This window comes from Xiphophorus maculatus, chromosome 24 (assembly GCF_002775205.1).
Source record: "Xiphophorus maculatus strain JP 163 A chromosome 24, X_maculatus-5.0-male, whole genome shotgun sequence".
In the NCBI taxonomy this organism is placed as follows: Eukaryota; Metazoa; Chordata; class Actinopteri; order Cyprinodontiformes; family Poeciliidae; genus Xiphophorus; species Xiphophorus maculatus.
In genome coordinates this window covers 3,708,667-3,730,346 of record NC_036466.1, presented here as the reverse complement: position 1 = coordinate 3,730,346, position 21,680 = coordinate 3,708,667, and the positions used below count along the sequence as shown (strand labels likewise).

The window sequence follows — 21,680 nt, the reverse complement described above, 5'->3', positions numbered from 1 at the left end:
TCATGGTTTTTCAGGTGAGGTTTGGTGACAGCTGGACAGGCTTTCTTTCATCTCCACAGCAGTCCTCCATCCTGCCTGAATACAGAATGAGGTGCAGTATTGGTCAGCACCTTTCTGTGTTCCTGTAGAGCAGATGAAGCGCAATGTGTTGCCCTTCCCAGAGCGGCGCTTGAATTTCATCGTCTACAGCACCCTCCAGTAAGACTTCTGGACATTTCTATTGATTGGTTGTTCGGAGTATTTAGGCTGTGGGATCAGACGCAGAAAATGTTCTGATGGGCCCAAATCTGGATGACAGGGTCATCATACGTAGATGTCCGGGGATGATCCAGTCAGCTAATCCAGATCACAGAGGGTTGGGGTCCAGCCAGGGCCAGACTTTCCTCTCCAACTCATCCCCAGCACATCAGCAGCTGGCCTGGACCTGCAGGTCTGCTCTCTTTGTTGACAGTCCTGTTATGTTCTGGCAGATTGGCATTAGCACTGCTAGCATCTGCTGGTTGCAGATTAGATGCTAGCTGCCACGTTTTACTTTCCGTCTGGGCTTGATGTCTAATCGGCAGAGACGGGCAGCGGCCCAGGAGATGGCAGGACAGAAACCAGATTTTCTGTTTCTCTCAATACCTTCACATTTGGTCTCATTTTTTGAAAAAGGTGGCATCTGACTCTCACTGTTTTAAACTTGTGCGTTCTTTCACCTCAATGCTGACAGCTTGATTATAGTCTCTCACCAATGGCTGTTTCTGACAAGCTAATAGAGGATATGAAGCAGCAGGTCAGCCATTTTCTCTCTCTCTCCCTCTAATTTTGAGGTGCTTCTGGAGACCTTAGGAGTGCCTCCTTTCCGATTCAGTCTCACGTCAACCTCGGTGGTCTCTTGGTGATGGACGATGAAGTGCAGAGTGCCTCTTAACTTCATTCTTGACCTTATAGGTTTGATTTGGTGGAACAGGCTGCCAGTAAAGGCAGCTAGTGAATAGAAAATGTTAAAGCAAAATGTTGTCTGTTTTAGTCTTCAACAGAAAATATTTCCGAGAGTTCCTGAGCAACGGCAACATTTCCCACCGACATAATTTCCCTTTTTAGCAGTTGGGTGGATTTGGGGGGCAAACCTTGTTGTTCAGGCTGCGGGTCAACCTTACAGAAAAAACACTGCCTGACCGACAACAACGTGCTAGTGTTTTTTTTTCTGCGAAGGTCGACCAGGATACACCAAGTGATTCCCAATCCCACCATTGATGTTCCTGCGGAGTGTGAAACGGAGCGGTGCCACCTGTCCTCCGTTATCTGTGGGGATCCAGAGGTGACCCACTTTTACACATGCTTGATGCGGGGACGACAAACCGTCAACAGCGTTGACGGACATGTCTTCACTGCAGACAGCCACTGCATGAAGACATGTGTGAAAAGGGATTCATTTAGGTTTACAAAAAGCAAAGAAATGAAGAGAAACACCAGGAAACCACACCTACTGTTACGGTTTCTCCAGCCCGTCCTCTCCAAGACCATAAAGGTGCTTTTGGAGGGGAGCTAAAAACATCTTGTTTGGAAAAAAAAAACAGCAGAGGGCTGTATGCATGGCGTTTGCATGTTCTCCACATGTATACGTGGGTTCTCTCCGGGTACTCCGGCTTCCTCCCATCGTCCAAAAAGATAACTGTTGGGTTAATTGGCTTCTCTAAATTCTCCTGAGGTGTGAGTAAAAAATAAATTTCATGAATTAAATATCAAAAATTCAACATCATGGTGGCACAGTGGCCCAGCCTGGCGTTTGGATAATCAATGGATGATGGAAGAAAACTGAAACTTGTCAATAGTAATAATAATTATTATTATTGTATGGATATATCTATATATATAATTCTAAAACAACTGAGATTTGCCATTCTTACAGGAGTTAGCATTTTACTTTCTAGATGTAATTTGTTGTTATTTGGGGAATTTTCTGAGTCTGAATGAAATGATAAATTCATGCAGCTCTACTGCTTTCTTGTTGGCAAAATAAACTCGGCTTTAGACTTCCAGTTGTTTGAAACTTTTTTTAGTCATTGCTTTCACCATAGATATAGCCGTGTTTAGGCTAGTAGCTATTTTCTTGTAGCCAAATCTTAATGATTGAAGTTCAACACGTCTTTCATGAATTGCATTTTCTCTTGTCCGTCTTATTGTGCAAAGTGACTCAGGCATATTAGTATTCATTTGGTCCGGCTGAAACAATGAGGAAATATAGTTTTTTGTTACACTGGCCACTGCTGGTTTGGTTAAACAGCCATTTTTTTTGACAATTAAAATCCTTACATTAAAACTTGATGAATTTCGACTTTTCATTGTCTTTCTGTAGATTTTCCAAACTAGTTTCAGCTGGTGACAAACCAGCTCTGTGTGTTAATAAAGGAGCTGAATTCTCGGGGGTTTTTTTCACAGTTTTCCCTCGTTCTTCCTCCAAACTTCTGATGCCTCCGTGTTCATTTCCTCTGACATCTTTAGCGGTGCAGGTGATGGATAGCCGCAGCACGACTGGGGCTCTATAAATAAATCCTCCTTCATCTAGTTTGTGGTTGCAGGAACGAGCAGGACTCTGCGCCTTGCAGTCCTTTCTGGGTTGGACCGTTTGCTTGTGCCTCTGCAGCCTCTCTCCGCCTTTGTCTCAGCTCTGCTGCAGCGCCCGGCCCTGCCTGCAAATGAGCACCATCGACAGAGCGATTATTCAGCACGGGGCAAGCCCTGCACCCCCTCCTGCACCTCGCGTTGCGCTCCTGCCGCATTCGCTGTCATGTTTGGATGCTTCCCGCATTCACAGTCTGAGCGAATTCAGGAGCAGAAATGAGAATAAAATGCTCTTTGTGGAGGTTTCAGATGCAGAGTGAGGCCTTTCATCTCTAAACCCAGTGTCCCCCGGGGGCTGGGTGAGCCTCATATCGCTGTCAAATATGAATTAATGTCTAAAACATGAACATGTTTCTGGTGCTCAGACATGGCTGGAACGCAGCATCCCCAACCCCCATCGGCGTGATGCTGCCTTCAGCCCCAACTGTTGGTGTGTACGCTGGCGGAGGGGATGTGATTGGCTCTCTCTGGTTTTGTGTATGTGTGTGTGTTGGTGGAGGAAGTGTGTAAGCTGCAGCAGTGCGCTCTCGCCGGCTCCGGTAGCCGGCGTAGAAAACATCAGTCATCTCAGCGAGAGCGCCGCTGCCCCGATGACTCCGGCTCCCGCTCCTCTGCCTCCTTCTCATCCGTTTGTTTCTTCTTCTCCTCTCTCTGCAGAAGCCGCCGCCAGCCCCTTGCTCCCGCCTGGACCCGCCTCACCAGGTAAGCTGCTAAAAGCAACTGCTTTCAAATCATCAGCATGTAAACCCCCTCGCCCCCCTACACTTTTTGTCCCTCAGGGCTTTCTTTTCTTCCCACCTTTCATTTCAAATCAATATTCCTTCTTTGTCCTCTTTCTTTTGTTTGCAGAAATTCAAATTTCTCAGGATATTTGCAGCTATTGAAAACAATTGAGCTGATGTTACGATAAGCCCAGGGTTGGCTCTGGATTTTTATTATTATTTTTTTTTTTTGTTGACCTTTAGTCTTTGAGACGCTCTCTGTCTAGACAACCCAGATTATTCAGCCACTAGCCTTGCCGTGAGAGCATATCTCGGGATATCTAACACCATTGGCTGCTTTATTTTTAAGACATCTTGGCTTGCGGTGCCATGTGCCGGTTGCTCGTTGTTGGGTTTGTCAACCAAGCCGGGCGACAATCAGACTGTCTGTTCTCGTTGGCAGAGCTGGCTGTCAAAAGTTCTCCATCGGCTCGGTCAGGGTGCGCTGTGGAGCAGGTGGTGGTATGCTGATGGAAAAAAAAACAAAAATCACCGCAACCTTCTTCTTCTCTGGATATTCCCCGAGACTGTGTACTGTTTTGATTTGTACCGTAGGAAGACTTGTCTATGTCTTTGTTCTGCTGTTTTTAACCATTTTAATGAAGGGCCTCATGTTTGTGGCGGTGATTTTTCTTCCCCGTTTGTTGATTTGAGCTGCCAGTCAACTGTATATCTCGGTATATTTGACCCCGTTTGAATTTATACAAGACAACAACAAAAAAAACAGCGTAGTCACTATTTATTGGAGTTAGCATGTCAGTTGGTAAAATAAGTAGCTAACAATTTTAGCTCGGATATTATGGAAATACTGAAAAACATTGTTTTAAAACAATCTCTAGCATTAAGTAATAAGGAGTTAGCATGCCTATCGCTGTTTGTAAAATACATAGCCCAGGAGCAGCTAGCAGTTGGCATATTTTTAGCGCCCCAGTATAGCCTAGCTTAAGGGGAAATGGTCAAAAAGACGCAATATTATGTAGCATAAGCCACAAACATTGATTAAAAACAGTCTGATTGTAGCATGTTTGCTAACATAATCAGTTACACAATGACTTGATGAGTTATAGCAGTTAGCATATCTGTTGCTAACATAACAAGCAACAGACACCGGCACTGCCTAGGACAACTTTCCAAAAGGTAAATGACAGAAAAGGCAGTAACTGTGAAGCACGGTGGTGGACCTGTTATGGCTGGTGACTGTTTCCAATGTAACAGCCTGTTATTTTGCCCCTAGCGGTCATGTGAGGCAGTGATTATTATTCGGTTGATGACGGTTGGGTATCAGAACATGGAGGGTTGTGTAACGACAAAGATCCAGATTGGAGTTGTGCTGAAATGCGGTGGGAGGATTTTAACTGGTGGACCATGATGCACATCGCCCACATCGAACTACTAAATGGATATCAGCTCATTTTTCATCACATTAGAAGCACTAATTTATATTGTTGTGAAGCCATTTTATCTGTTTGGATCACATCTGTGACTGGGTGTCTACGGGGTCCGTCACATGCTCACCAACATGACGGCCCCCGCCATCCCCCCTTCTCTGTCCATCTCTGTTTACATCCACCTGACTGTTGCTAGGCAGCTCCCAGGCGAGCCGTCTCCTCTCCGGAGACCGACTCAGGATGACATGCAGGTCGGAGGGGGGCAGCGTACCCTTCCTCTGCCCTCGTGTTTGGGGACGGAACCAGAAGCCTGTCCCCCACTTCACCCCGTCAGCTCAGGTTGTTGGCGTCTGCAGCCGTGGGAGTCGACTGCGCCTCTCCCGCTTATTGCTGTTAGTCAGCCAGACCTTTCAGATCTGGACATGGAGGTGGTAGGAAGTTGCTAAGTGTGCAACGCAAGGCCTTTATAAACATTTTTTTTCCTGCCGTTCAGACTACAGCTACAACTGAAGCCTGCTTGGCGAAGGTGTTACGCATCCTGGAGGTGGTGAACGTGTGGGAAGGTGGCAGAGCAGGAAAGCGGTTCTCACACCGCCTGCTGATGTGGAAACTCAACCACACAGGCTCCTTTTCCATTGCTGGGGATGTTCCCCTCACCATCCATCACCAGTAAAATACTTCTATAATGTAATATAAAAAATGTTATTAGTGGAGCTAAGGTCATATCAGCTCATATGCACGGTGGCGCAAGTGTCATGGTGAGGGGATGTTTTGATTCTGGGTTTTTGTTGATTCTTCAGTTCTCAATTATGCTTCATATAAAAAATGTCAGAGAAACATAAGCATAATAAATCTTTTTTTCTTTTTAGAGCTTAAGTGCTTCGTATTGAAGTTGCTCGTTAGCGCCCTCGTTCTGAGGTCATTTCATGCCCAACCTATCAGGACTAGCTAAAATACAGCTTCACGCTCACATTCCTGACCTCTAGAGAAGTTCATAGGAATGAAATGTCTGCCTCCAGGCTTGCGTTTCTCCCCGCCTGGTGGCAACATGTTGATTGATGGATGGAAAACACTTTCGTTCTGAGCCGTTTTGTTGCCCGTTTCCACGTTTTTTTAAATGCAGCTGTTGCCTTCGGGGCCCAGCACCTGCTGACGCTCGGTTTTGATCTGAATTCACTCTCCAGGCTTTAAGCTCGCAGCTTGTGTGGCGGTCGAGCTGTGGGAGTTTCTGATTGGACATAGCATATTAAAGGACACCTATATGTGAAATGATTTCCTGAGTGGAAAGTTCAGGACTCGGAACCAGATTTCCCACGGTTTGCTGCCCTAAACAGGATATTGCTGCAGCTCCTGACCCGAGGTTATGTCTGACTTTAGGATTCAAAGCTCCTCCACACGCACCTAAAGGAAGGAAAAGATTCAGGTTTCCACAACATTTAGGTCCACACTATCCTTCCTGTTTTTATTTAATTAGATGGTGTTTGGGTTCCTGTGTGTGACATAAGTAGAAAAGTATTTTCCCCCTCATAAGGTCTACTTTTCTGATTTTTCTTGAACAGACAGTAAAAAGTAGAACCATGGTCTGGTATTTGGAGCCGCTTCACACTGAAAGACATGTTGTTTAAAATGATTTTTTTAGGTGACTTGGAGTAATTTAAATTCTTGTTCCTAATTTTATCCCGACAGTGTTATGACGCTTCTATTTTTGCTTCATATTATTTTTAAATATTTAATTCATTTTATGTATTTATTTGTGTTGTTACGGTCGCTGGGATTTATACCAGATGTTTGAATTAGGCGATTTTGTTTTTTTTTATGGAGTTATATGTAATTCTTCCTGGAAAAATCTTTGTAAAATCCTCCAAATTAGCGTTGCCTATGGGTAAATGCCTTAATGTTCTCATGTCCAGCTTTTCTTTTGGCTAAATTTTTCTCTTTTTTTTGTATGTCATGGTTGCTGTTTGTTCTTTATTTTCTCCCATTTCTACTTTTTAAAGCCCTTTCTGTTGCTCTCACTGGAAAATGATCTGTCAATAATAACAGATTCTGATATTGTTGTTAAACAGATTGAATTTTGCCTTCATATTTAGTTGTGGATTGTGTCCTTTTACCAGTTTTTTCACCCTGAATCACCTAAATTTAGTTTCATTTCTCTCAGTTTACAGCGGATGTTCACTCTTGAACAACATCGCCATAAAGAACATCCCAGTTCAACACACTTTGGTTAAAAAACAGGCTTTTTAGGTCAAAAGTTCTCACATTATTTACACTACTTAATCCAGTAAAATTCGTGGAACATTGCTGAAGTTTAATACAGTTAGTAAAATAGCTTTTTTATTTCTGGAATCAATAGAGCATCGAAAACGGCTGTAGCTTTTCAGATTCCCCTCACCTCTTGCGTTTCATGCAGCATCCCGTGTGTGTTTTATGGAGGTGTTTGTTGGCCTGGGGATGAGCAGGTTGGGCTCCCTGTGTGTGTGGGGAGCAGGAGGCTGTCAGGGTGAATTATGGGCGAGGAAGTTGGGGTGACAGCCAACTTAAAAAAAAGGAGGAAGCTGGGAAACCTCTGAGGGCTGCTGTCTGATTTTTCCGACCGGACCCCCAGGTTGAACAGCAACACCGACCACAGCTGCCTCGCGAGTCACGTTAGCACCATAAATCCGTTATGGAGCTACTTTTCTACATCATACCAGCTTTTAGAAAACAACTGGAAATGTAATTAGTATTTTAGTCCTGTAGTTTGCAACGGTGAAATACAAGGTTGACATAATAACGTGGTCAGCTGTCGTGGGGAAGTTTGTATCGTAGTACAACGTAGATTTAAGATGGTGCCATAAAGTACAATGTAGTTACAACGTAGTACCACGTAGTATAGTGCAACATACGTAGTACCACGTAGTATAGTGCAACATACGTAGTACCACGTAGCCTCCTCTGACTAAAACCTGCTTTCAATGTGGATTTTCCACAGTGTGAATGTTGTGAAGGATAACTGGCTTATCAATTCACATTACAATATAAAACAATTCTAATTACAAAGAAATTTAAAACAAAGCCATTGACCAAAGATTTGTACACTAAAACAGACATAATGGTGACTGTTTTTTTGTTTTGGTTTGGTTTTTCTGTGGCCACCTCTATTTGTGGATCAGAGGTGTGTTAAACCTCAACCAGTCCTGGTTTGGTATTTGCAAAACAAGGTCAAGTCTAGATCCTCGTTTAAAAGCGTCATAGTAAAAGCGGCCACGGTTCGTACACCTCCCCTTTCTTTAAATTTATTTAAAGAAAAAAAAAGCTATTTCCTAATTTTTTAAACATCTTTTTCCCCATCTCCCCCCCCTTTTGAGCCTTTTAATAAAGATGAACACAACTTTTCTGGTCAGTGGAGCGCCGAGATTAAGATTCATTTCCTGTTTCTCATTCCTCATGAAGAGCCGGTATCTTTGGATTAGCTCAGCCTCTGACCTCCTTCTTCATCCGTCGCTCTGCTTTCTGCCTTCTCTACGACCCATTCATAGGCCAACACGACCCGAGAACAGCTGAAAACGTTGAGATGTTCGACAAGGAACATTGTTTTCTAGACTCGATCGCAGTTCACGAGCCACTCTGCGCGACGAACAGAATTTGGTAATAAGATAAAGCTTGAGGATCACTGATAAGATTGTGGGCGTCAAATTATCAGCACGGCTTCCTGCAAAAGCTTCAATTAATGAACTTGGAGATAAGATGAGACGTTGCTTAGATACACGGCGTGACGACAAGCTGTGGGAATCGGGGAGTCGGGAGGCGGCATCCATTTCTGGAGCTTTGACAACAGAAACACAAAGAATAAAACGCCCCAAAATGATTCTGGACCTGCATAAAAAGACTTAAATAAAGACATTAATATTCTTTTTTTGGATCTTTATGAAGAAATGAAAAACCTAAAACATTTTTAATGGTGGCTAAACACATAAACTTCTTTCTGCTAGCACTATTCAGAATTTGGAGCCTAATGATGGATTGATATCAGAAGAAAGAAACTGTTTTCCAAGTGATTAAAACTTCTGTTGTGAGAAAATTTGGACCTCCATTAAATTTGGACCGCCATTATAAGGGGCACGTTGAATAACAGTTTCAATGTGCCTTTTGTAGTCTTGATTTAACCGAAAGCTTCAAGTATAAGTCGTATTGTGTGAAAATAGACAAATTTAGCTGAATTTGTATGCATAAATTGTAAAAGTGGAGCTAAAACTGCTTACATGAATGTCAGTGGGTCCACTAGGACACCAATGATATCACAAAATCCAAACTAGTTTGGTAAAAACCATGAAAGTTAACAACAACCGTGCGAGTTTGATGAAGTTCAAGGTTTTGTTACCTCTTCAAACTCTGAGGCTTTTTCTATAAAGTACGTTTTTTTGTGAAACATGGAAACACCGCACGAAACATCTGGCATATTTCCAATAGAGAAACGTTTTGATGTATTTTTACATTGTTTAAATTGTGGCAAATGTGAGTTTTCCTGTCATACCTTTGGTTTTCCCAGCAAGTGGAGCAGAGTAGAATGAGAGAACGGCCGTTTACTGTCACTGTAGACAAATTCTTTGCTTTGGCTCTTCTATTCCTGTCATTTCCTGATGTTTTAGGGGCAGGATGGAACCACAAATCTCTCAGTGTTTTTCCCGCTCTTCTTTATATAGTAAGCTCGCTGTTCTGGCTCGGCAGGCCATTGAAAGAGAAATGACTTCCTGCTGCACTCTCTTCTTCTCATTACAGTTGCTTTCCTTTTATTTATCACATCACGCAGCTTCCCTTTGGAGAATAGTTTGTCTCTGTCTCTTTTTTTCCCCCCTTTTGCACAGATGAAAGAAAATTCCCTAAAAATTTGCCAAGAAGCAAAATAAATCTCTTAGCTTTGGTTATTCCTTTAATTTGTCAATCCCAATTCATAACAGGCAACTGTTTTCACATTTTTAGTTTACTGAAGACAAATCACTTGGACAGTTTTTTTTTTTATGTAAGAAATCGTGGGGGAACGTCTTTCTTTCGTACAGTAAACATATCAGATTTGTGTCTCCTGCCAATTATGCATGAGATGTATAGTAAAATCCATACAAAGCCAATGCTTAAATATGGCCCCATATGGTTTAGATCAGTGGCGCCCAAACCTTTTGAGACCAAGATCTACTTTTTCTCTCACCAGCTGGCTGAGGTCTACCACATGACACAAAGATGTAAAGATTGTAAATGAAACTCTATTGACTTATTTCATACATCAGTTATAGCAGACATATTAAAGTTATAGAAAACCTCATGAAGTTTCTTCCTCAGTGAGATTCTGACACTGGGAGGAAGTTGCTGGTTTCTCATAGTAAGAAGCTGGTTGCAAACCTGACGCCAGCAGGTATCAGTCAGTTATGGTAGATCTGAAATTTGGTTTCATGACCTTCACATGAGAAATTGCAGACTGATGGGAGGAACCAAAAAGCTCTGATAAGCTAAAAGCACATCTTCTGAAAAGTTGGGATATTTCTCCAGAGGCGTCGCCTCAAACCAGATGTTGGACTGGATTTTATTTCAGTGTCATTTGTGAACCTCAGCTCCTCATTTTCAACATCGGCGCTATGCAGGTTGAAAAAGCCTGTTATTTTGGAGAAAGTCTCATCAACATCAACACTTCCACAAAATAAGAGACGAAAATAAATGGCACACAGAGAATTGCACAACACCTTGTTGAAACAATAATTACTGAGCTGATTATTTTTGTTGGATCATTCATTTGAACATGTTTTGTTCATTTAAAAAAATATATAAAATGTAGTCTTTAATAAAGTTACAAATGTGACAGTGTGTGTGTCTGACGAGAGCGCATTTGCAAAAAATGGGGAAAAAAGTGTGAGAACTTCGCCGAAACACATTCGTGCATTGGGCGGTGCGGAGACACACCGTCAAAGATCAGCCTCTGCTAGTCAGGGGGAGGCCCTCTTTATCCTGGACCTTGATAGTATTATTATTGATATTATTATTTTGAGATAATTGATTTAATTTGTTTTTACCAGAGGGGCGGATACGGGCTTCCGTAAGCTTCACTGCACAGTGACATTTAGCCTACAGAAAGCGCGCCAAGCTGCCAAATAAACAAAAGTAAACTGACCGATAACATTTAGCTTTAGGATGGACATGTGTCACAAGATGTTTTGTCACAAAATATATATATATTTTTTTAATCCATAGTGCTGTTAATAGGAAAGACGGTTAGGTAATAAAAAACTTTTTTTTTTTTTTTACTTAAAGGAATATCTCAAGGTACGCACAGTGTGATTTTCAATACCGGTCATTGAATTTTGAAAGTGCTCCTAATTTATCGTACAATTTCATTTGACCTCTGGGAGCTACTCATTAATTAATTGATTGGTCTACTTTTAGGAGGCAAATTGTTTTTGCTAGTATGGAAGAAAAAAAACATGAATTAGCTGCATCTTAGTATAAGCCGCAGTGTTCGAAATGTGGGGAAAAAAGTAAGCTTATAGTCCGGAATTTACGGTATATTAAATATATTAAATTCTGAATATTACCAGAAAAGGAGCTATAAATTAGATATCATTTCCTTTTTTACATTTGGCTCCAACCTTTTTAGTAAAGTTAAGAGGTTAAAACAAGAAAACATAAAAAACACATAATCATCTGCTGATAGTAGAATAGTAACATTTGACTTTTCCTTGCCTCTTTTCGAATAGATAGTTTTCCTTCTTCTCTCATAAATCCATCTCCTTCCTGTTTGCAGAAACTCTTTGTTTGCAGAATTGTATTATTGTCTTAATGCTTGTTTTGGCACCTGTAATGCTAACAGGATGCTACGGGTTCCACCTTCTTACAGTTCCAGAGCTACGCACGGCTGTCCGTCTTTGAATCTTGGCCCAAGATTTCACTTCTTCATTCTACAAATCCTAAAAACGGCTCACTGGAGCCGCTGGTCTACTTGGCACAGGAAGGATGCTTGTAATCACTTGTTGGAGCAAAATTACCATCCCTGCAGTTGCCTTGGAGACTCTCCGCCAAACCTCTGCTTCTCCTTTTATTAGTCTGTTGTGTCGCTCAAGCTTGTCTTGATGCATTGATGAGGATTTCCAGCTTCTCTGAATGCCAATAACACAACTCAGTCAGGAGGATTATGGCCTGAAATGTTACGGTGGTACTAATGGCATTCATTTCAAAGTAAATTATCAGAATAAACAAAAGAATAAAATGGAACAAACTATTATTACATTGTTTTGGCAGTGGCTTTGTTATGATGAGTAATAAATGTTGCTTACAGGCAGGACTGAGCCTAATGCACGGCTCTGCAACACAAGATGAAAGCTGAATGTGTGGAAAAGACTTTAATATAATTTAAGACTCACCATATGGGAGTTGGTTGTTTAAGCTTAAAGTTGTGGATAAATTATATAGGCTTAGGCTTGCTTCTTCAAATATCTAACTGTTGTATTATGATTCTAATGTTTATTTCTCTTCATTTCTCATTTTTATCTCAGATCTGAGCCGAGAGTTCAACGACATACCTTCCTGGTTCAACAGGCAGAGAAGCTCAGCTTTCAGCTCAGGTAAGTTAGTGGATTCAATAATAAATGTGGAAAATCAATGTGGAAAATTAAAAATAATATAAAATTCCAGCTTCCCTTTAGTTATGAAAGCAGAAATAAAATCCTGACCAATAAAATTGTTGCTTCTGGACAGCAGAGGTGTTGCTTCTGCTGTTCATTTAAATTGTTAAAGGAAAAAAATGCAACGCTAAACGTTTCGTAGCTAAGCGTTACAAAGGTAAAAGTTACGTTGCTGAACATTATGGAGCAAAACATCACGTAGCTAAACGTTAAATAGCTAAACATCACGTAGCTAAACGTTAAATAGCTAAACATCACGTAGCTAAACGTTAAATAGCGAAACATCACGTAGCTAACCGTTAAATAGCGAAACATCACGTAGCTAAACGATAATTAGCGAAACATCACGTTGCTGAATCTTACATAGCTAATGTTCAGCAACATTTAGCTCCGTAATGTAGCTAAACAGTACGGAGCTAAACGTCACTTAGCTAAGTGTGACGCTGCTAAACATTATGTAGCTAAACGTTGGTGTTCATGCGTGGACCACTGCCAGCTGCTTCATTCAGCCCTACTCTCTGACATTTCACTCTCACTTTTCCCATGACTCACTTGAGCCACAGGGGTCGGCTGGAAGTGGCTGCATGCAGCCAGATAATTGGCTTGGCTCTCCATATGTGTATAATAGCAGGAGATTGTGCTCGGTTTGGGCTGATATCATTTTGACCCACTAAAAGCAGTGATTAAGTTAAACTCTGGTGTTCCAGTTTAACCCCAGCTGGGTTTGAAACGTTAGTTAAACGAGAGGATGCTTCCTCACCAGCCTGTCTGTCCAGATCAGCTGGAGTCTTGAGAGGACATGGAAAAAGGTTGAGTTTGAGACACGATGACAACTCGTTGTCAGATTATAAACTGTCGAAGTTATTTAAAATATTTGAAACATGCGCCACGAAATCATACGTGATCACACTGTATTTAATTATTGCTCTGACCAAAGTTTTGGAGAAACGCTTTTAACTTGAGACATTTCCTGACTTAAGGTGTTTTATAGAAATTGTTATTGAATGTTAAATTGCATAAAATAATGAGTATTTATTGTTTACTTATTGTGTTGTGTAGATGGTTCTTATGGAAGCGTTTAACTGCCAGAGCTCAGAAATAAATTTGTGAGTAACAACTCGGTAAAACGAGAAAACATTCTCTTATGAACAAGATTTATGTCTCATTAAATCCAACGTTTTTACTTTGGTAAAAAAAGATACTTCTCCTTTTTTCTTTCTTTTTTTTTTTTTTTTTTTACCAAAAAAGTATCTCTTTTGGTAAAAAAAAAAAAAAAAAAAGGATACTTTTTTTTTGGTTTAAAAAAAAAGTAACAAAAAAAGCTGCAATACGGTTTTGTCACACCAATACCTCTTGGAATAAGAAACGAGAAAAAGGAGAGTCATAGTGATCTCCATTATGTTTTATAAGAAGTCGTAATCAGCTAGAGAAGCATATTGCTATAGCTTATTGTAAATGAAAGTTTATCGTTATGATTTATATAAAACTCCTCCTCATTTTAACCAGTTTTACATTTTGCTGTGGTGGAAAAAGTTTCTTATTTTGACAAGATATGAAACTCAAGAAATGTTCTTGCTTTGATGAGTTTTACATCTCCTTATGAGGAGAAACTGCTCCTGAGTTTACTTGAGCCTCTGGTAATTAAACACTTCCTTAAGTTTTTACCTTTATAAATCAAATATCTATTCACTACTTACTTAACTTTTTGTTTTCTAAAACAAAAATAGACTCTGAAACTTAAGTAAATTCAAGTACACAAATATGATGCAACTACAAAAGTGAGTATATTAGAATTGGATCAATTTTGTGACCACATTGTAGCTTGTGGGTTTTAGACATTTGATCTTGAGTGATAAATTGTGGGCTTTATGAGCTTTATGTTGGCTTTATTTCGATGTTATGCAAGCGATCAGTAACACCAGTGCATCGACTGGTTTAAATGGCTCCCTTTGTGTCAGAGCAGTGGGGAAGGAACCCCGAGGCGGCACCGCGCCCAACACGATCCGCTGACCTATTTCTGGATGGTCAGAGTCACTCCGTTCGCTGCTGCCGTCCTCTACCAACCACTGACCTCCGTGACTCCACGTTGTGGTATCGTTATGGGAACGATGACATCGCTGGTGTCCTCTGAAACGCTTATTGGTGGTACAGACATGGAAGGAAAATACCAATATAAGGGCAATAAATAAGCTAAGATGAATCTATTTAACATTTCAGAGACTGAGGAAGAAGCCAGTAACAACGCTGAAGTTTGGAGGGGGAAGTGTCACGGTTTGAGGGTGCTTGAGTAAAATATGAGATTATCTATAAAAATAAAACTGGAGAAGAATTGAACTCTTCACAATAACCGTGTTTCCATCAATGTTTTATTTTTGGGGGGAGGTTTGTTGCAAATTTTGAAGTATTGCTACCGAAAAGGTTGATGGAAATGGCAAAATTTTTAATAATTTCAGCAATTTTGATAAAAAAAGTTTTTACGCTCGCTTGACGTGTTTGTTTTTTTGTTTTTTTTTTGCTTTTCCAAAAAAAAGAGTTAATTTGCTAAAGGAGAAATGAAAACACATTTATCAAATAAGTTCTAACAGTAGATAGATGAATACTTTATTGATCCCCAATTGGAAATTTGTTTGTACCAGTATAGCATACAACAACTAGAAAATATCTGAAGAAATTTAAACGGGGCCTGGCCAAGTGTGCCCGTCGATTGGAACCCAGAGTCCTGATGCTATGAATTAGCATCAATGCTAACATAAGTTACAATGTACTCAGTAGCATGTGGAGAGTCACAAGCCTGTTGAGTAACATAAATATATATAAAACAGACATTCAACACAAAAGTAAAAATCAGATCTATACTTCGTGGCAGTTCGTTACCAGAAGAAAATGCTCATCTTTTAACACCAAATTAATAACAAGTCATGTTATTGTTTATAAAACATAAGCTCTTTTGAAATACTGCTTATCTGCTTAGACACAAGAAATTTGCACTTCGTTACCAGAAAACACGTTCATCTCTTAGCAACAGCAACAGATCAACAACAAATATGGCTATTGTTAAAAAAACATAAGATTTTTTCCTGCTTTGTGGTAGCAAATTTCGTGGCAGTTCGTTACCAGAAAAAAAAAAGCTCAATTGTTTCAGATTGATGTCAGGGACTGGTGGACGACAAGAAGAAGCATTTCTGTGACTTTAAAGCGATTGCTCCCATATGCCTGGTATTTCGGCGTCTAATCTTTTGTAAGTGTGGGCCCCACCCCCATGCTTGTGAAGCCAATGCTTACAGTTTATTCACACTTCCCTGACAGTTCTCATTATGCTTTAATTCTCCTTTATGTGTTACTAAGTCAATGAAAGCTAATCTGCTGCTGCAGGAGGAGGAAGTTGCTGGTCCGGCTTAAACACGGGATAAATAATCTCGTAGGAAACTCGTTTTATTCAAGGAACGGTTTATTTCTCCCATTTTCCTCTTGCTTTAAATTTACATTTTAAAATCACAGGGAAATATCCTTGACGGCTTCATCAATGAATGAACAAATCCTGCAGAATAAGAAAGCTCGGCAGCAACATGCAGTCCTATTATAGTTGCGGTAAGTCCAGACAGGTCGTATTTTATTGGGTTTTATGTGAAAGACAAACACAAAGCGGAAGGATAATTGTGGAAGGAAAATGTTCCAGAACTTCGTGTTGTTGCTATTCTGGAATACGGTGTTTTTCATGTTGGAAGGTTTTTTTTATGTATGTTTTCACCGTCTATCTGAATCGAAGATTTTATAATTTTTTTTATTGAAAGAACTCCCATTCTTAGAAGTATTTAAAGAATTTATGTCTGTCTTTATTTCTGCAATTTGACAGTAATTGATAGTAGATACATTAGATGTAATGTTTTGTTTTTCTTTAACCTTCAGTTAACATTTAGTTTCCATGCTCTTCCTGTTAATTGTAAGTATGATTAATTCATTGTATGAAATGCAGATAATTATCATAGATTCATTTGATTTTTGAAAACCAGCGCGATTAGTTGAGATTTTGAAGAAGCTAATATTAGCTACAGTCCACTGGGAAACGATTGATATCAGAGCTACGGCTCTCCATCCAGGGTGTCATCCTCTCAAGGAGAGACAGGAAAAAAAACATGAAGGTCAGTTTTCCGGAATGGGATTTTTTTTTTCTTTTCCTTTTTTAGGTGTTAAGTAGTTGAAGATTAAAGAAAATTTAGTGAGGGGGTTTTCTGGTGTTTCAAATGAATATCCACTTCATGTGATAATCTCTAGCTTAAAATCTAAAGCGCCCCAAAAGAATTTGAATACAAACTACATTATTTCTCCTGTTTCGACCGAGTGTGCCGTCAACACACTTATACAGACTTATTTTAGGTGCCAACACGTCAACAGACCTGCTAATGCTCACCACACAAAGTTTCACGAAGCAGCTCGAAGTCTGAAGCAGGACTAGTTTACATACACTTTGCTGACTGAAGTGTTTCCACACTAAATCAAGCTTCGCAGGAGAATGTAACTTCAAGTTTGAAGCTTACATCGGACCATTTAATGTATTTATTGTTTCTTATATCTATTTCTTTATTTTTCTGCTCAACCTCCACCAGTAGGACCAAACGGTCCTACTGGTGGAGGTTGTCAGACACGTTCGGCTGCTCACACAGAGGATTAAGGCCAGGTTGGCCTACAGCGGAGACAGGCTGCCGGAGATCCTGCCTCCTAAATGGATGGTGACATTCCGACGTGAGCAGCGCTCCATGGAAGCACGAAGGCTGACCCAGATCCGGGCGGGGCTGGATTAGGACCGAGGTGGGGGGGCTAGTAGGGAGGGGACAAACAGACAAAAGAGGAACCTGGAGCCTCTCTGGCTTAGCGTATCTTCTAGTTAAAAACCTGCTGGTGTGTTGAGGACGGAGTACTACGACGTGATCAGATCTGACAGTTGTTTGGGACTCGTAGCGGTGTCGATTTAACCCTTTAGTTCAGCGGTGTAGACGCTGAGACGCTGTAGACTCTGAGATAATAATGAAGATCACAACATAGCCAGGCTAATTTGAAAATATCCACCCCATCAAACTACAAGTTGATGTAGATTTTAGAGAGATAATTCGATCTTTCCACTAAAGTTTTGTTTAATTTTTTTAAGCATTTCATGTTGCAGATGGTGAAAGTACAGAGAGAGGCTGGTGAACAGCTGAAAGGGAGCAGTAAAAAGGGCAACGTCAGCTCCAGTTAACAGCAGGATGACAGGATCTGCCTGGAGAGCAAGGTTTACAAACCCAAACCAGGGTAGAATACGATTAGCATAAGTTTTGAGTTTTAAGAAAAAGACAGGAGAAAGGTCAAGCTTTACATTATTTGTAATAATTCATAAATCAACACTATATTATGATTCTAGATTCAATTGAGTGAGTAATTACAAAGGTACGTTAGACTTGTAGGTTAATAATAGCTAGCTAAAATAGCTAATCCCAAATATTCAGACTATGTATCCAGTCAAGGGAAATTATTTTTTCTATACAATTTTTGTAAACTTCAAATCAGACAATAACTACAAGTAAATTCCTGAAGATGTAAGTGTGTTAGTCACTATAAATAGTCTGCAAATTTAATGAAATACGTTAGACTGGTTAGCTGAGTAGCCTAACTTAAAGCTACATAGAAACAACTCAGTTATCTGAAAACACACAAACTAATTATTCAAAAAGGATAAATATTACATCTAAATGTAAATGTTTTTCAATTCTGAAAAAAAAGTGTGTGCTGTGGTAATGAAATGAGTTTAAAACCAAACAAAATGAAAGTCATGAGTTAAAATAGCATTAAAATGTTGTGTTGACGTAAGTGAAAGAGGTGAGGGTCAGTTCAGACCAACAGCAGGACTTCAATGTTTGGTTCAGGAGGTTCGTTCAGGTCAGATGCATTTAATCCTGTTTGTGTTAACTGTAACAGCAGCATGGCTCACTGCTGACCAGAGGGATTTAAACCCGCAACCTCCGGATTCCTGCAGAGAAACCTGCTCTTTAAGATTTTCAGCAAATAAAAGAAGATGTTCTAGGGTGTAGCTTGGGGTGTGAGTGTCGTTTGATTTTACCAAAGCAGCAGGAAGCAGGTCAGTGTGATTCCAGGCTGTCTCCCTCCTTGGCAGCAGCTGCGCCCCGCCCTGCCTTGCCTCTGACTGCCCTGGACTCAGCTTGTCTGGATGTCACCGGGTCCGTCCTGACTCTGCAGCAGCAGGAAGCAGGCTTTATTAAGTTTAGTCTGGTGAAGAGAGAATGAGCTGCAGCTGCTTGGTGATGATGATGATGATGATGATGCTAGCCTCCTGTTAATCCTGTTTGAAAAACACCATGCCTTGGGGAACAAAAGGCTACATGATTAGAGAGTTAGATACTTTTGTTTGTATTTCTAATGCGTCGAGATGATCACTGGGAGCTGCTGCTGTGTCGTTTCCTGCAGCATTCAGGCTCATTTTACTGGTTTCTGCTCAGCTGAGGGATGTGAGGATCCACTCCGCACATGGATGTTGAGACAAAGGCCAGACCAAACAGCTCACTGCAGCTGCTGGCTCCCCCTGGTGGCATTTTGAGTGTTGCTCTGCAGAACGTGCTGTAGATTTTAAAATAATGTTTAAAAAATTGGACAGAGTTTAGTTTGGGTTTTTTTTTTTCAGAATATATCTTTGGATTATTTTTTTTTTTGCCATGTATAGTATATGGTATGTGTTCTTGAACTGAGTATTCTTACTTTTGCTCTGATTATCGGACATGAAAATAGTTGAAAATTTAGACTTGTCTTTATTTTATTTAAATTTTTTATTTTGGCGTGTTTTTCGGGTGATGAGTGGCCTCTTCCTCCTCCTCCTCCTCTTGTCTGCCCCTCCTCAGATCCAGTAGGTGACTCTCTGGCAGGCGGACATGGCAGACGGCAGGCAGCCAGAAGACCAATGGGCCGCCAATGGCCAGGAGAACGGAGAGAACGGCTACTCATCCTACGGCTACCGGGAGAACGGCTACCATGCTGCGGCGGCCGCTCCGCCTCCAGTAACAGGTACGGAGGAAGCCGCATGCTGCATGCTGAAGCTTGTGGAGCAGAGCAACGGCACGACGAGACGAGGACAATAAATGAATCAATCAATCAATCCACCTACTATTTTATGATAGTAAACATTAAAGTTCCTCAGGAATTTGTTCAATCCAACAGTACCTGAAGGAATAACAAAGGACAGATTACAGAAAAGGAAGAGAAGGCAAAGAGAATAGAAGAAAGGGAAGAATGCAAGTTAGAAAAGAATGATGACATAAATAAGAAAGGCAAGAAAGAAAAGGATGAAATAAGACCTAGAAATGAAGGAGGTACAACAAGAGGTAAATGATTGTAGGACATGAGGAAGGAAGGAAGAGCAAAATTAGGAAGGACAAAAAGGAAGGAAGGAAATGAATGAAGAAGTCAGGTGTAAGGGTGTCCAGGTAATGAAAACTCTCCACTTTCCACACTGTGTAGGAACCTTTGAGTTTCCATCTGCCAGAGTTAGCTCTCCATGTCCGACACAGGGCTGCCCATAAGTCTTCACTCCTCAGAGTTCTTCACATTCTGTCTCATTCCAGCTGTGAACCGGTGCACAGTTGTAAAGCGGAAGGAAAACGACGGAGAAAAAGAAGTAGGAAGTTCCACTGATGCTTCAGTTACTGACTTCCTGTTGGTCTTCAGGATCTTCAGATTGTAGTTTCGATACGTCCTTTTTTCTTTTTTTACAAACCAACTAAACTAAACTAATTAGTTCTCAGTTGGATCCAGGTTTAGGCTTTGACTGGACCATCTTCTTGTTGAAAAATGAATCCTTTTCCTTCTTCTTCACAATTCTGCTCTACTTTGTGTTGATCTGTCACCGTTTAATCTTCGGAGGTCGGTATGAGAAGAAGATTGAGCGTTACTACACTAGCTGAGTATAGAAAGCTGCTCTGTCTCATTCCTCATCTCCGTCTTTCCATCCATGTCCCGTCTTCCCGCTGTGTCTCGTCTCTCTCTCGCTCTCTGTCCCTCTGCAGTGGACGACTCGGCCAACCTGCCTCCCTCCCCTCCCCCATCTCCATCCGCTGAGCAGACTGGGCCCCTGGGACAAGGTACACAGAACTTTAAGGAATCAGCCTCCTTCCAACATGCAGGATGTGAAAGTAGCAGAGAAGTTCTCCTGGTCCTCAGTATATACCACTCTGTCCTGGTCCGCTCATAATCTGGTCCATTTGGCCAACTGTACTCTAGTAATACCTCAATTAGTTATTAATAGTAATAGTGACAACAACTCTCTTCTTTAAGACCCATCAGTCTCTATTGGTCTGCTTCTCATAGTCAACAGCTCACTGTGTTCTTTGTTCACTCAGTTTGTTGATTTTTATCATTCGTCTTACCCCCGCCCCCATTCCCAAACTGGTTCCAGTACTAAAGTGAATCATAGCAATGGTGCTTTCAGTTGAAGCCACAATTTCCAGCCCGGAACTACTTCTGTCCCAACACCAACTCAGTTTCCTGTTTCCACGCAAAGTCAGCTTAGCTTTCAACAATAAAAACACCCACCTAGATTCAGCAACAAAAGCTGACAGACTGGGAAAAACACTAGCTGAATTTATGGCTTTTTAAACCCATGAAAAGGAGTTAATAAATTCTGCCGTCAGGGGTTGTAAATCTGATTAGATGTCAGAAATGTTGGTTGGTAAATGTAACTAAAAGGTCGTCATTTAGAAAACAGCTTTTTATACATTTAGACACTTATATTAGGGTAACAAATCAAGTCCCCATTGCTGGATAAATAAACGTTATATTTGCAAAATATAATGTTTTTGCAACTTTATATTCTGGGTTATGCAATGGAGAGTCTACATCGCATAACCTAGCTTGCACCCATCTTTGTCTCTGTCATTTTCAACCATGTCACGCTAGTTTTAATGTCAGCCATGTCTCATCTGTGTCTCCGTTCCCCTGCTCAAAGAGGAGAAAGTAGAGGTTGTCAGTCAGCGGCCTCCAGTGGAGGAAGTGGCATCTGAGCAACCAGGAGACTTGCACGTAAAGCAGACAGATTGTTTAAGGGAGTCCCAGGCTTTGGGTTACCAGAGAACCCAAACACCTGAGGCCGTCAATGGAGGAGATCACCACGGTGAACAGAGCCCGACACAGACAGGTGTGTGGGGGTTTTGAAAACAACATGAGTGTTTGAACAATGGACTCTTTTCTTGTGCATGACCCTCTGGTGCTCTGCGATGGGTACAAAGCTGTCGGCTCTTGGTTTT

General features: G+C 41.0%; 1 protein-coding gene across 8 annotated transcripts in view; it reads left to right on the top strand.

Moving 5' to 3' along the window:
* The window catches only part of map2 (microtubule associated protein 2), a 54,522-nt gene that overhangs the window by 19,525 nt on the left and 13,317 nt on the right, over positions 1-21,680 (top strand). For 6 of the 8 annotated variants that reach the window (XM_023329271.1, XM_023329272.1, XM_023329273.1 and 3 more), the window contains exons 2-6: positions 3,265-3,309; positions 12,271-12,339; positions 19,284-19,446; positions 20,445-20,519; positions 21,383-21,571. In XM_023329271.1, coding sequence (XP_023185039.1) covers positions 19,314-19,446; positions 20,445-20,519; positions 21,383-21,571 — 397 coding nt within the window. In that variant the 5' untranslated portion in view covers positions 3,265-3,309; positions 12,271-12,339; positions 19,284-19,313. Of the gene's footprint in view, positions 1-3,069; positions 3,310-12,270; positions 12,340-19,283; positions 19,447-20,444; positions 20,520-21,382; positions 21,572-21,680 lie in introns of those variants that run through there. The other 2 variants (XM_023329270.1, XM_023329275.1) reach the window with 2 other exon arrangements.